Genomic DNA, 15,494 nt, shown 5'->3' on the forward strand with positions numbered 1-15,494 from the left:
TGAGGACCGGATGGAATGTCACACTCCCCGGCTGATGAAAACAAACAATTATCAGAAATTACGTGAATTCCTCAGTTATGTCATGATTTCCTTTCGGTCCCATTGAAAAATAGCGCAATCATTTCTAAAGAAGCTTACGCATCAATTGTGTAACATCAATATGAGTGTTATTTACCAGCTAGCATTACTTTTAGCATAGACGTATTGGGATCGCATCACGTAGTTATCGCACGGTTTGTCCAGAAGATCGAAGCCGCGATTTGTTGTCCTCTCCCAGAGGCGTGTTATAAAAGGCTGGCAGTCTGTCGCTATTTGTATAAACATTTATTGGTTCCACAAACCGTCAATAATGAAGTGCGTTGCTATCTATGCCATTGCGGCTCTTCTTGTTGGTGCGGCATCGGCCGGCGGCTTTGGAGGTTACGGAGGCGATTTCGGTGGAGGATATGGTGGTTGGCATGATAACGTTGTAGTCTCGCATGCTAAAGTGGCGAAGGTCTCGTACGTAAAAACCCCCATTGTCTCTACGCACTATGTGAAGAAGCCCGTCGTTTCCTATGTCTCGAAACCCGTTAAGTCCATCTCGTACGTGTCGAAGCCTGTAGTTTCGGTCTCTAGCGTTCCCGTTATCTCGCACGGATACGGTGGAGGTTTCGGAGGTGGTTTTGGGGGAGGATATGGAGGGGGGCACGGGTGGTGGTAGATAAAATTAAATTGCGAAGAACCGAAATCTCTGTAGAATTCAAGTCAATACTATGTACAATTGTATACAAATAATGTTTATAATAAACTACTGCTTTAATGTTAGACTGCGAATTTTATTTATTATAGGGAAAAGAAAAGCAATATTATTTACTGAGGAGCTATACGCAAAAACCACTACAGATCACACGAAGCACGTTAAACACTACAAACAGGGCAAAGATAGTCATTGCAAAACTGTAGTCTATCAAAATTCAGCAATGAAACGCATACGTTCTAAAATAGTATATGACGGATGCACAGATTTTCGAGGGGCTGATGATTTCAGTTTATTGACGAAGGCAGCCCGGCATTGTTGGAAGGCAGCAAAAATAATACGGATAGATTCTTCTGGCAGGTCGGCCAAATTGACTTGCTTTGTACTCAACTGTCGCCATATTCTCTATCGAACGCTGTTTCGAAGTAGATACAGTACTCAATTTTTAACCTGATGGAATGTACTTCACACAGTCGTTCGGGTCATCATCTTCTGAAAAAGACTAGTGATTCCAGGCATGCTTCATCAGGCCTGATTATGGCTATTTGTTCGTAAATCGGACTTCTATTTACTTGGCGCCTTTGTCAAAAACCTATGTAAGGCCAGTCGACTATTCAAGGCTTTACTATTTCACACGAAAGGCAAGATCGTGACAATGGACCACTTAAAGTTTTAATTTTATTATTAGCCAGGGAAAGCGGCTAAGCCCAAACCCACGTTTTGGATTTTCCGTTGTCAGGTGATGGTTCCTATGCGGTTTCCCTAGCGCGTAATCACGTCGTGGGTGCCAAGCAGAAACTGGATTGGAATCAGAAAATCTGCTTCTGAAATAGGCTTTATGCAGAGTAGCCTTTATACGCTGTGCAAAAGTTTGTCGGTCATCCCTTGAACTAGCCTATAGGGATAATTTCTGTCTCAGGGAGAACCTTTCTCGGTTATTAAGATAATAGTGAAAAGAACGCATGACCTACGAAGGATGTGCACCACATAAAATGTGGACAACAGCTTGTCTACATAGATGTTTTCCTCAACAGTATGGCGGTGATACCCATCGGAAGTGTTGCGTCTAAAATCGCTTGTTGTCGGTACCTGGTTGGCTAATTTTAGAGAGCTATAAAAATCAAGATGGATCCATACTGCGCAAAAAAATCCACGTTTTGTAGAATAATACATTTTAATATATAATTTAACAAATAATACTAAAATTTACTCAGAGTAACTGTTTATTATTACCACGAGTGCTACTCACTAGTTAGCATTATGTTTCACATAAGCGTCAGTTGTCGCACGATTAGTTTAGAAGTTCGAACTTCCAGTTCGTACCTTTTTCCGAAGGACCACTATACAATGGTGACAACTTGTTGCCACCATTTGTTTACTGGACAAAATCGTTGCAGTTCTTCTCGTTCGAAAGGAACAGATTGAAGGTTTTTGTCGTTACGGTGGAAATTTCGGTGGTGGATATAATGCTCGGTGTGGCAATGCTGTCATTTCACATGCTAAAGTGGCGAATATGTCCTACCGTGACACACTAGGTGAAGCTCGTTGTTTTCTATGTCTGAAAATACATTACTCAACCTCTTACGCATCTAAATTCATGGTTTCGTTCCCTAGCGTTCTGTCGTTTCTCAAGGATACGGAGGTGGCTTCATAGGGGACTACGGAACGCGGTGAGTGGAATTGGATTGAAACGATCACCTCTGCAGAATTCCAGCCAATGCTACATACAACTATATATAAGTAAATCTACTTATATCCACTATCATTTTACATTACGAAATGCTATCTATTTGACTTATATATATATATATATGAACGGGCTGCCACCTAACCATTTTCTGATTTAGTCAGTCTCAGTCAACTGCTCAAGTTTGCTGATTATAAGCAAATCTGAATTTTGTTTTTACCTGTGTACTGGCCGCAAAATGTTACCTCGGATACAAAGCGAAGGGGCTGTATTGAGCATACAGCACTGCGAATGCTACCTAACGCGTGGAGTACTATGAAAATGACAAAGCTTAACTACTACCAGTTTTGTTGTGCGAACCATAAAGTGACCACTCAGTATTGAAGCTCGTACACGACAGCCTGGCCTTCCTTTATGGGTGCGCGGTCACCGAGGTGCTTGTATCAATGAGTGCAAGGTTTAAGTCAACCTGCCTCGATATACCTCACAGCTAATCCTTCCAAAAGCAAAAGTACAGAACACCGAATCGATACCGTTTTAAATTTGTCCACAAAATACGCTTGAACAATGTTCTATTGTTCTTAGACATAGCACTTACACGTCAACAAACACCTCGTCACATGCAGCATATGAACATCATTTGTGAAGCTTATTAAAGTTTAGTTATAATCTTGTGGCACTGTGTTATTCTTCAGGTGGCAAGAGCCGGGACTTGAGAAGAATTCGTTTCTCTGTAAAATGGCTGGATAGTGTTATTAAGTTGACATTTAAACTGAAAATTATAACAAAGGTTATCTAGAACAATGTTATTAACTAATTCTGGGAAGTGTGTGAAATTATGTCTGCCAAAAGCAAAGAAGCCAACACGGTCTTTTGTTGTCAAATGAGTGATGTTGACATGACTCGGCAACTTTAATACTTGTTACATTTCAAGAACACCACCGAAAGCCTGAGGAGCGTCTTGATAAGTTATGAGCCAGGTAACTTTCAGTGCTCATACTATACAGCTAGCTATTATTTACAAGCTATCGTTTGGTCCTCACGAAAAACAAGAAAACAAAAAACTTTGTTTGTTAAAGTTCTTTTTTTCTTGCATTATACCTTACGGACGAAAGTTGTCTTTCTAAAAAGACAACTTTTGTCCGTTTGGTTCAATGCGAAAACCTATACAATCGGCATTACGTCAATGTTTCATGTCTACATGTCGATATTGTTTCAAAAGACGCTTGGTTGGGCAACAGACCTAGCAAAACTCCCCATAAGAGCCATAAGAACAGAACCCTACTATTGACATAATAGTCTTATTTCTATGTAATATTGAAATACTGTAAGTAATAATAGCAAATACACCTGAATGAAAATCGTGTTTGTCGTTGGTTTACCTGTATCTTATTTGTATTAAGCGACCGCACAATTCGGTTTGCGTACATTGTCATATCGCGAAAAGCCTGAACCAATGGGTGTTCACACAGACACAACCCTTTTTTTTTTAAAAAAGTTTTTGTTAATCACTGTTGTTGCAATATGTTACAGTTATTTTCAGACAGGTACATAGCGCAAGTGGCCACGTCCAATTGGTATACGTGTAGTCTCAGCAGATCGTCGGTTACTGTACTACAATTGATGATTTTGATTTTTGCCTTTTTTTAGGAACTCTTCGGTCTTTTTTATGTATAATAAAGGTATAATCAAATGGTTCAAAAATAGGCGGTCATTGCGGGAAGCTTAACGAAATCTTGGAAGAAAAAGGCACATGTAAATAGATGAACATTCGAAACTACTGGCTAGTAGCAAGGAGCTTTAAGTGAGCAATGTGGATATAAGGAAAATATCGACGCAGGAGGCTCTATCAATCTGTAGTTTAGCGTAATAAAGGCTACGAGATATTGGCAAGATTTTGCAGATTGAAAGTGAAATTCAAAGCTTGAAGATTGCACTCTGAGGTTCGCAAAGGTAGACTTACTCTGAACTACGTTGTTACTGCAGGAACAAATGCGCATGTAAAGCTAAAAATCAGTTTGCGATCAAACCTGTAACATTTTATAGTGTTTTTGTTCGGATACAGCAGAATAATGTACCAGCTTTTCTGATCTTTCCATCTTGAATTCAGCGGCAATACCCCTTACACTTATTACGTGGAACTGCCTGCCGTCAACATACCTTCATCCGTCATCTCCGTCGTCCGAACTCCATCATCTTGACCGTTCGATCCGTCACTGTGTGTTCATTAAAATAACCTGCAATGTATGCAAAACTATACACTTAACTCTTAATCAGATAGTTGACGCTATGAAAAAAAAGCAGCAGCAAAAAGAGTTGTTTCAAATTCAACGCGACGCCACGCGCGTTAACATAGGTGCTTGGTTCAGGCTTGTTCCTGTTGCCATAATGAAGTATATTTTCTTGCATTAGCTGTTGGACCTCTCCAATTTATCTAAGGTAATTAACTGAGGTGAGACAAATAGGAGGGATGATAAAATACTGCACAATTCAGTATTCGGTATTCGTTTTGTTGTTATATGATGGTAGACAAGAAATCAACAGCCTTGAAGTAATGTGAAGTCCAAAAAATCTTATTATCGTGTTAAACAATTAATCGACCGAATTAAAACTTAATTGCCATAGAACTAGAGCACGATTAGTGTCTTTTCCCAGCGATCTAATAGATCTATTTGGCCTGTGCCTATATCTGTATATTTGAAAGGCTCGATATGAAGAAGTAAATGTACGATAATTTTGTCTTTAGGCTGATTTCAAAGCTTTATGAGGTTAGAATTCTGTTGCAAATTTATAAAAAAAAAAACTTTTGCTCTCTCAGCTCGTGCTGTACCATTTATCGTGCACTGTGTGAACACGATAAGCGTATGAGGACATTCTACATGCAGCCAGAACTATCACTTTCTAAATAAAGCAGGCTTTGCGTTTATATATGATCTATTATTTTTCTCGTTAGAAGCTCTGCGTCTGTGCCTGTGTGAATCTGTGCCTAAAATTAGAACAACTAAGGCACACGACTCCACTGCCTTTTACCCACATAATGTTACAGTTGGGCTTAGAGGTTACAGATTTATGACCCACCGCCACCTCCTCGATATTCCACTTACATGACAAGCTTATATCGTATTGCATCTGATGATCTCTAAATGAAAGGTAGCGTAAAATAATTCGAACTAAAATCGATTCATGATAATTTGCATTTCGGTTATCCTTCAATGAGATAATAACCAAGCTGGCCTTCCAAACCTTACCTTGCCATGAGCGAGGCGTACGCGCTTCGGAGTTCGTCGGAACCTTAGTTACAACGCTATATCGAAAGTACGAACGCAGAAAATGAATAAACATCTTTTCTAAACCTTCCCGAACTGTTGGTCTGCATTTTATTAGGTTGGGGAGAAAATCCCCGCTAAATAAAATACGCCATATTTTTGCTTGTTTTAACAGTAAGTTAGTATATTATGGAGCCCCGTCACTATTCGCAAACTTCCACCAATTGACCTATCGCTACAGGTTTGGTCTGCAAGAAATCGTCCAGCTAACCTTTCATCTTTTTACTATCAAATGTGAAGGCACTAATTTAGTTTGCCGGTAGATAAAGAAAAAAAAGTGAAACATTTATCGATGCAAATTGCAGAGAATACAGAAGGTGCAGCAAAGCCTTCGATTCGAGATCCAGGAAAGCAATTTTGACGATGGTCTCTCTGTATAGCTTTGCGCAAAGCAGCATGATCTGACTCAGTTTTTTAGCTTTTTTTCATTGACTAGCCTGATTGACCCTATGAAACTGGGCCAAAAAAAAGAAGTGCCAATCAATTGTCTGAAAACAATTCCCAGTAAATCACGTCCTCGCAGTTACCAACACAAGGCATAACTTTTTTTTTAATGAAAATCTGGTTGGACCCTAAGCCTTGACTTCATCCCTGGATTCATCCATTCCGATCTTTGGTTTAAGTTGATGCACAAAACCACTTAGCATCACCGGCGTCAGTTCTGTGCAAAGGTCGGCCATTATGACCGCGTGATGCTCAATATTGGCCGAAATGTTAAAATGCAATGTTAAGCTGCGATTTTTTGTTGGATTCAAGGATCCTTAAGATTATGCGTAAACAAAATGGACCTGAGGTGGCTGATGACAGTCGCGTAACTGAAGCCCATCTTTTCGGCCAGCTTCCAAATTTGTCGGCGACCTGCCTTTAATAGTGCCTTCAGATAGGTGCCATCAAACTCAGAAAGTTGGTCGGGGAATATAGGGCATTCCTAAAGTCCTGGACACCGTTTTAAACTATACGAACCACTTTTAAGCAGTCCTTTTAGCGATAGCGTCGTTGTAGCGATAAATGTCGATTTGGGGGGTCGCTAAAAGTCGACAAATGGGGATAGGTGTCGAAAATGTGCGAAACATTTACTTTTGAAGAGTTCTTTCCAGTTAAAACTAAACCAACTAAAAATATTGTTATATCACGCTGATAGAGCAAGGATAACAACTTAAGCTGCATACCGGAACTGAAAAACGTTTTTTTTTCTTTTATAGAAGCGCCGAAACTTTCTTGTCAGCCTAATAATAACGCAGACTTTTTTTTGTAACTGAAACAATTAAAATGACTTATTTGCCGCAGATTTTTAGACAGGTCGAGTGACCGATTTCGGGCTAGTTTCTGAAGTACCTAACCTAGGCGACTATCATGCGCCGTTTGCGCAACTCGTTAGACCAAGCAAGTGAGGTAAAACCTTTGCTAAACCAATTCGAGCAAAAACGTCGCGTAGGTGAGCGCCTTTCATGGGTACGTTAAGTGTAACTGGCTTTTTCGGTTTATACAATATATCGACACCTTTTTGTAGGGCTGCCTGTCGTTTTGCACAGCTGACCTCAAATGTCCGAGCCCCGGGAAGCTAACCCCGCCCAGACTATTAGCTTGTTTATCATTTTATTTCTGATGTTTAATCCTAAAGTTCTGGTGGGAGAAATCTTTAACTTCGTTACCTGAACGAACCCAGTATGCGATGGATTTACTTGATCATCATGTTCTTGTATTACAGCTCTACAAAATGCTTCTGTCAATAGATGAAAAAAATTAAAAACTCATTAGGTCATTCACTACGTGCCATATGTCTGCAGTACTAAGGTATGCTGTACTTTCAACTCAAAATGAGAACGGCAGTAGCACTGCAATTGAAATACAAACAAATTTTTGAGCCGTACTTAATTTATAAACACTTGAGTGGTACAGATTTATAAATCTCAACTGAACCGCATCTCAACCCTTGACGCACCAAGACCGTTATCTCACGACGTTCAATCAAGACCAATGTTATTATGTTAGAGTCTAGAAAAATATAAATATTATGTATTTTTAAAGGATACTAAAGAACCTTTCCTACTTATATGTATTGATTAGAAACTTCGGCCATAGAGCTATGCAAGCAAAAAGACACGATATATTAGAGTAAACGCGAACGTGTTTCTATTGTGTTCTGTAATAAGAAACGATTTCCTTTTTCATATGAGGCATAAGGCTCAACAAAATATACATCTCTTCGGATAATTGATTCAAAGAAGCAGGTAGAGTTGTTTGATACCTGGAAGATCCAGTCGACTAAGCGATGCCTGCTAGTTTAAGTTGAAGTGTCTGTACTAGTTCAGCAGCTCGTTCTGAGATATGCAGGGCAGCGTGTCTGGAGAAGGGTGCGCCTCTACGTTCTATCGAGACGATTTTTCGAGCGAATCGATTATGTTAGTCTTGACCATTTTACCATATAGTTCGTACCCAGTCAGGGTATATCGATCCCAAAAATGCTCTATGATATATTATCTAATATAGCAAATTTTGTACAGTATAAAACATTTAGCTAGACGATGCTTAAAGTAAATTTGGTAACAATAAATTTTTATTGGGTTTCGCTTAATTCGTCATTTTTATCATTATCAAATTTGATTTTCTAGCGTCTTCGGTACTATTCTCGTCAAGATAAAGAAACTGACACAGTTTGGTGATATAGTTCATACACTGATAGCACTAGCGTATAGCTCAGTACTATTTTGCTGACGCCAAGGCATTTCAACATGCGGTCAGTAGTACTACAAGCGGTACTGTGGCATATTTTTTCTGTTATTCCGCTATTTTCTATATACGACAGAAAATAACATAATCATATTTAGATTCCTTATTTGCTTCTCGTTTTGTTTGTCAACGTTTTGCCCCGAGTAATCTCAACACTGTTGATCATCAGGCCGCATGCTCTGATGAAATAAAGTTTTAGCCATTGCCCATTGTTTACTTTTTATAACTTTCCGAGCTATTTAAAGTTGAGGCCGTTTGTAACAACACGAAAGACATCCACAAAAACTACAAATGATCACCGTAAATAATAACCACCTGTATCCATAGGAAATCCTATAGATCTCGTTCAATTATAAGTACGCCCAATATCCATCCGCTCTACCAACATCTGTGAGAAAAGTATATCTTTGGACTGATCATGCGCTAACCGATTCAAAATCTATGTCCGTGCTATAGTCAAAACAAGACTCATTCTCATCCAGATCTCCGTATCAGCGATTGTCTTATCCGGAAAAAAGTTATAGCACGCGTATATTGCTTTGATGAACGCGACGACGCAAAAGATGAAGCTGAGACCGACGTCAAAGGTAGGAGAAGGCGACAGGAAAAGGAATGCTATCACCTTACCCAAAAAGCCAATTTCATAAATAATATGGTTACGATAAGGACCAACGTTTGATGTTGAAACGCAAAAAAAAAAAGCCGGTCGGACAGTGCATTTGGACGTAGTGCCTTTGTTGCATCGAATCAGATCGTTATTATATAGGGAAAATTATGCAGAAAAATTTAAATTAGAGAAAAAGTGACGCTCTTCGTTAGCCTGAAATACATGTATATGAGTTGCGGTCTATTAGTAGAGATAAATTCGTATCTCGGAAGTGTCTTCTCTATTAAATTGCCTAATCTTCTAATCACAGCTTTGAAGCCGTTGGACTCACAGATCCGCTTTAAGGAATATCTTCCCTTTGAGGAAAGATTTCTAAGTAAAACAACGATAAGGGAATTGCAATAACGCAAAAATAATTCAGCTGTGAATGGTATATCCATCAATTTTTAGATTCACGGCGTCGACCATGACCCTATCATTTAATTGAAAAAAAAGGGATCTTAAAGTTTTTTTGAATTCGTTAGATATGAAACTAGAGATTGTCACAATGTATGAACTATAACGAGCAGTCCCAGTATCATATTGCTGATAATAGTCAGGCCATGAGCCTAAAGGAAAACGCGCGAATACGTTTGGCGCGGGAAACCATTTCGTTGAAAGCAGCTCTTGTCATTGACCTATCTAATACTAAACATTAACATTAAATGCTAACAGCATGGCTTATAGATTCGACGTTAACAAGCGGCCTGTGAGAGATGCACTTCGATGCCCCAAAAATCCACATTGGTGGTGTTACTTCAAGCTCACCTGAAAATGCCAGCAATGGCAGCTTGCCCTTATGGAAAAAAAAATCAACAAAGCAAGATTCGTATACATGAATGATGCACTAGTTCCTAGTATTCGTTTAACTAAAAGCTCGTAGGGTAGATCAACAGCCACACAAAAAAATATGAGCTTTTATGTCGAGGTCACTGCGAAGCTAAGCAATATAGAATTTTTGTTGTTTGTACTCAATTCCTGAAATAAAAACGTCTACAATTTACAACAATGCACTTCGTAATAGCAGCCTCACGCTGGCTTTAGGCATTTTTTAAAATGCTTACTGCATAGAGAGAAACCTATTTTTAGTGCATACCTCTGAATAGCACCATACCATCTTAACAAAGCAATTCGTAAGGACCTTCAATGCTAAAAAAAGTGGCTCCCACTGACGCTTTTGACAAGCAATCAAGCCAGGATCCCATAGGAAACTTAGCTTCACCGGTTTACTCCGCTCACTAACATTTATGTGTCAATTAAGCGTTTCTAATTTCTGATTGCGTTGCTGGGCAGAACACTATTATGTTGTGCCCAGCAGCGCAATTCGACACTGCACTGGCAAGGTTAGATAACCGACCCTTCGAGAAGGGACATGCAGAGATGATTTTGGCCTGAAGCTAGGAATCCCTGCTCACCTAATTAATGACCGTGAGAGATGTATCCGCTGCATCTGGACACCAGAAATGTCCGAAACATATCCTATTGAGACAACGTCTGAGATCATGTTGTATGATAGACATACGTAACTGGAACAAGCTGCTGTTAACAATCGCTTACATTCAATTGATAACAGTGTACCGAAGTTAGCTGGCAAAAACATCACACCTTTTTTTGTTTGGCAAACAAATATAAACGAGTGAAACGGTAATGGTTCTGCTTCCAGAAAACACTAGACTAACGTATTGTGTGTAGTGGCACATGTGCAGTGGATAAGTTTAGACACCGTTCTTTCGCCTTTCTTTGCTATAGCCTATTGACAGATACGTTTAAAAACAGCCCAACTTCTCGTTAGTCTGTTGCAAATCCCCTAGCTCATAATTCCATAATTTAACAAGTAGATGGTAACAGATTCTACAGCTTCTCTTATGTAATGCTTTAGAGGCATATCGCCTGTTTTTTATCTACTTCGGCATAGCTCAGTAATTGCATATATATACTAGATTTATGGCTTCTATAAGTATTGTTTTTAACTTAGACAATTTAAGCAATACGACGGATATCTGCTGGATTCATTTTAATTAGGATTTTTCGTTTTTGATGTAACAAGCCAGAAAACCTAACCTACCAAAGCGGTAAGCGAACACGGTATCGCTGCACGATCTCAATAGCGATCAATTTGAGCAGCTGTGTGACTCTATTGTTACAGACCATGATATGGTATCAGCAACCACGATTATTTCAGAAAAACATTCGTTTAACTCATTGCAACTGATAGCTTTCGTTACATGCACCTGTACAGAGCTGTCAGGTTGGAACATGTACTTCAGAATCAATTTTCAGTTTTCTTGCACATTCGACGGGTGATGCTTCGATCAATGTTGTTATCAGCGTTTTTATTAAAAGAAAACTCATTGATAAGAGCCAGAGCCAACATCGTGTGCATTTGCGATAGCCGGGACAAAAAGGGATCTACTCGTTTGTTTTCTCTTTCTGCCTTTGTCCCATGAATCGGGGCCAGGAATCAATCTGTAAGGCTGTGCTGGATTCAATCTGCTCAGAACGAACCTTAACAGGCCCCGTTTACGGAGTGGACCTCAGGAAGCCAGATTTGGCCGGTAACAGTACATCGTTGACGCCGGCGTCACGCCGCTGTATCAAATCAGAAATACTTTTTGCGTCCTCTCGAGTCGTTATTGAATAGTCCCTTGACAGACGAAGGCGGAAACAGTCAGTAGAGCTTATGGACTGCCGAGATTCAAGTATATGATATAATCTGGCTGCTAATAAGAGAACATGTGTCCTTTATGTTAGGTGGTTGACAATGGCTAAGTGCAAAAAACGGCACAGAGGACGGGAACGATAAGCTTTTTAGCTCGATGCTGCGCCAATCGGGCTGTATCGACATGTCAATGATGCACAGGGTACACCTGCACAATGCACGTAGTTGTTGTACAAAGGGCGAGGACCCACTAAAGGTAGTAAACTACAATTACATATTGTGATATACGGTTACTGCGTCTGAAAAGTTTGTTTCTGTTTGTATTTTGATATCCATGCGAAGATAGTTGGGGTCTTTTGAACTATTCTTCATTGTGGCTTATTCAAGAGTGTAATTCTTTCTGTTTAAGCAATGCAGTGAATTTAGGCCTCCGTTACGTTGCTCCGTTACGTTGATGCTTGTCTCTTTACGGATCTGTGCACCGTCATGTAAGTATTCAATAAGATACAATATCGAATATGTAGCTGTACGTAGATGGTTGGAGCTATAATAATACCTAAACATGCATTCACGTATTGTCTGTATACGCGACCAAACGTCCTCATAAATGGCTTGCTACCATGGCCTTTTTAGCAAACCTAACATAGTAGTTTGTGCAAGATTATACCGTATGCCTATAGCAATAGTCAAAAATGGTCAGCTTTTGAAATTGTTTTTGCTGTAGTTATGATCAGTTGCACTAGTAGACTCTATATACGGACACTATTTACTGCTGTATCTATTTTATATAACCAAATTGAGAACCTCGTACTACGCAGGGCGCTACACTAATTAACATGAATCCTGCCCATTGGCAACGCATCTGTTAGACAGATCCGCGTAGATGGTAAAAATATACGTTCATATGTCGTTGGCAAGGCCACTGAGACTGGATGGGTCCAAGAAGCCTATGTTAGCTGTTGTTCGAGCATCCCGCCCCGTCCTCTGGCCTAAGCTATCGCTAGACATTATACGCCATGCGCATCCGACCCATCGGCTCCTGTACGAGGCTTGTTCAGTGAAGGTGCTAAAGTAGGCAAAGGTGTTTCGGTCGTGATATAGTGAAGTGATGCGTAGCACGTTGTCTAAGCTCTCTTGTCCTAAACGGCTGGCGGCCAAATCTGGCACCCTGAGAGTCGGTGGCACTCTTTTAAGAGCAGCCGCCAGAGACCATTGCAAGCGAACCAACTACCACTCAGCGTCACCTAACAATGTTTTCTGTACAGCCCCGCCATATACGAACAGTTTGTACGAGAGAACGACGACGAGAGAGACGATGACTATTAATTTCTTTCCTGCTATTGCAGATGCAGATGGTAGTGACCGGTGCTGTTATTAATGGATTGTTTTGTTGGGCAAAAATACTTTGGTTAGCTTGCAAACGACAAGGGAATTACCGGCCTAACGTACCGAGAACCTGAGAATGAACTTCGAAACTTCGAGAAACAACACAAAACAACAAAATAAAAGTGTTGATGTGGCGCGTAATTCATCAAATCAAACGTGTTCCCTCAAGGATAAAAAGCGGATGATTCTTGTACTACAAGTAAAGGTCTTGTAAGTATATAGTTCGGGATCCGATACAGTGAAAAGTAAAAAGGTAGACGGGCGTCCAACAACGTTCGATGACCGAAAGAAAGAACGTGACGTTGTATATATATATATACAATGTCACGTTCTTTCCTCCAACGTCACGTCTACCTTTCTGCTTTTCAGTGTATCGGATCCCGAACTATATACTTACAAGATCAATATCTAGCCCATTTTTGAACTATATCGGCATTATTTAAAGTGTCTAAAGTAAATTAACAACTAACCAAAGGGCTAAATTAATTGGCCTCATGAGTTCCGCTCAATGTCGCCGCTTCTCGTATTGCCGGCGCATTCGACGTAATGCTTTGCGTAATTAATACTTTTATTTAATCCTTTCTTCTGCTTAGATTCGTTACTTGTTTTTACGAACAAAATCGGACGCAAACGATCGTTTGATGAGGTTCCGCGAGTTCTTTCCAGCGCTCTTACGTGCTCTTATCGTTCTTCAAACAACATTCACTATCGGCACAGCTCCGCATCACTCTACGGTCGATTTTCACTCTTCCTTGTGGGTTATAGTGCCCCCGGCAGCATCGAAGTACTTGTAAAGCTGGTATTTAGCTCTCCTTAAACATCTCACAGTGCCGCAACTAATTCATAGCACAAATTGGTTGAAGAGCTTGCTGTTCACTACTAAGTACTTTCATTTTCTCCGACCAAGTCTAACGCACACCTCATACATTCGCCTTACTTACCGTTGTCCTACGACCCTTTTAACAGGATATTCCGTCATATGGGCAAACGATTTTATGAATCATTTCTATCCTTCGACCATTTTCACAAAGCTGTGTTTTGTCCATCCACTGCTCTCCCGTTATCCCGTGTTCTCCTCAGGTTTATGAGCTTGCCATCGCTTTTGCCGGCTAACAATATACTGCTTGTGACATGACCCGATATTTAGACAAGCTCTGAAGCTCTTACAACCAACCTCAATAGAAACTTCGCACTTGCCTGACAATGTCCCCTTTTACGTTAGTGGCCGCCAACACCGCTCTTAACATCCTTCTAAGCTGCGTTCGGATACATCCATCTGCTGCGCACCTGGAACTTTCGTTTCATAAAGTGCACGCACTTCAGCCTTCTCCTAGAAGAAGGTGAAGCTATTAATCAAAACCAACTAGAAAAAGAGAAAAAACGTAAATCCACATTGAAGAACGAGATTATGAATTAAAACCAATGGTCGCCCTAACGCCATGTTGTACTGATACCATGAACAGATTAATTGTGAACAGAAGGAGAAACCTTTACGTCGTGAACTTTTTACTTTTAAATTTTCACAAAGCAGCTCGGACGCTTCCTCGCTGCCAACCACGGCGTGCTGAATCGACCGTGTAAAGCTCATCGTTCCCCGAAACCGATGAGCTTCCCAGCTGCTATTCCTATCTTCTCCATGTATACGGAATAGTGCATACTAGTACTCTGTATTTTGGACTAATTAATTAAAAAAAACGAAGTCAAGACACAAATCTCGGGTTCGCGAGCAGGGAGGGGTAGTTGATAATATCGTTTAGATCTTCTGTTTCTAGTGTAATAACTTTCATTAAACTGCGTCTACGCTTGCAGCGTGTCTTGATTTTTGCTATCCTTTGCCATTTGTTTGCAAGTAATATTTTGTATCTTTTACAGTTGTATTTTATCCTGCAATTTACCGACCCCTTGCGATTTGTGAGTTATTGACCCCTGTTCCTTTTCCACTTTTAGTTTATCTCTTGTCTGGTATTTCTGTAGCTTCAATATCTCCGGAAGTCTGTTCATTGTCACGGTTTTATTAATGTCGCTTTTTGGCACTTTTTCTTTGCGATTTTTTTTTGTTGCGATAGGGTTGGCTTGGCATTGATTACCTGTTGCTCATTGATTTTTACTTCTCGCTGTTTCTCTCCACCCGTTAACGTCTCTTTCCGCTCCGCTTCGTCTCATCTAGAAATCTGCTGTCTATTGAAATTCATTTGATGCCGACCCTCTATTCCTTTTCCAGGGGTCTGTTGGCTGTGGTTATCTGTTTATTTTGCTATTCCATTCCGCTTGGAAGTCTACTGCCCCCCACGCTCAAGATAACGCCGTTTTGCCCTCAGTTC

At 40.2% G+C, this 15,494-nt stretch overlaps 1 protein-coding gene across 1 annotated transcript; it reads left to right on the forward strand.

Moving 5' to 3' along the window:
* The first annotated feature begins 317 nt into the window (after positions 1–317).
* On the forward strand, positions 318–812 carry LOC111259801 (uncharacterized). Its single transcript, XM_022832044.2, has one exon. It carries the CDS (start codon positions 350–352, stop codon positions 701–703), a length of 354 nt encoding a protein of 117 aa, XP_022687779.1. The 5' UTR covers positions 318–349; the 3' UTR covers positions 704–812.
* The last annotated feature ends 14,682 nt before the right edge of the window (positions 813–15,494 follow it).

This window comes from Varroa jacobsoni, unplaced genomic scaffold (genome assembly GCF_002532875.2).
Source record: "Varroa jacobsoni isolate VJ856 unplaced genomic scaffold, vjacob_1.0 scaffold_368, whole genome shotgun sequence".
Lineage (NCBI taxonomy): Eukaryota > Metazoa > Arthropoda > Arachnida > Mesostigmata > Varroidae > Varroa > Varroa jacobsoni.

What these genes read in the sequence shown, in the direction of transcription:
- LOC111259801 (XM_022832044.2), top strand. Translation starts at nt 350, where the DNA reads ATGAAGTGCGTTGCTATCTATGCCATTGCGGCTCTTCTTGTTGGTGCG.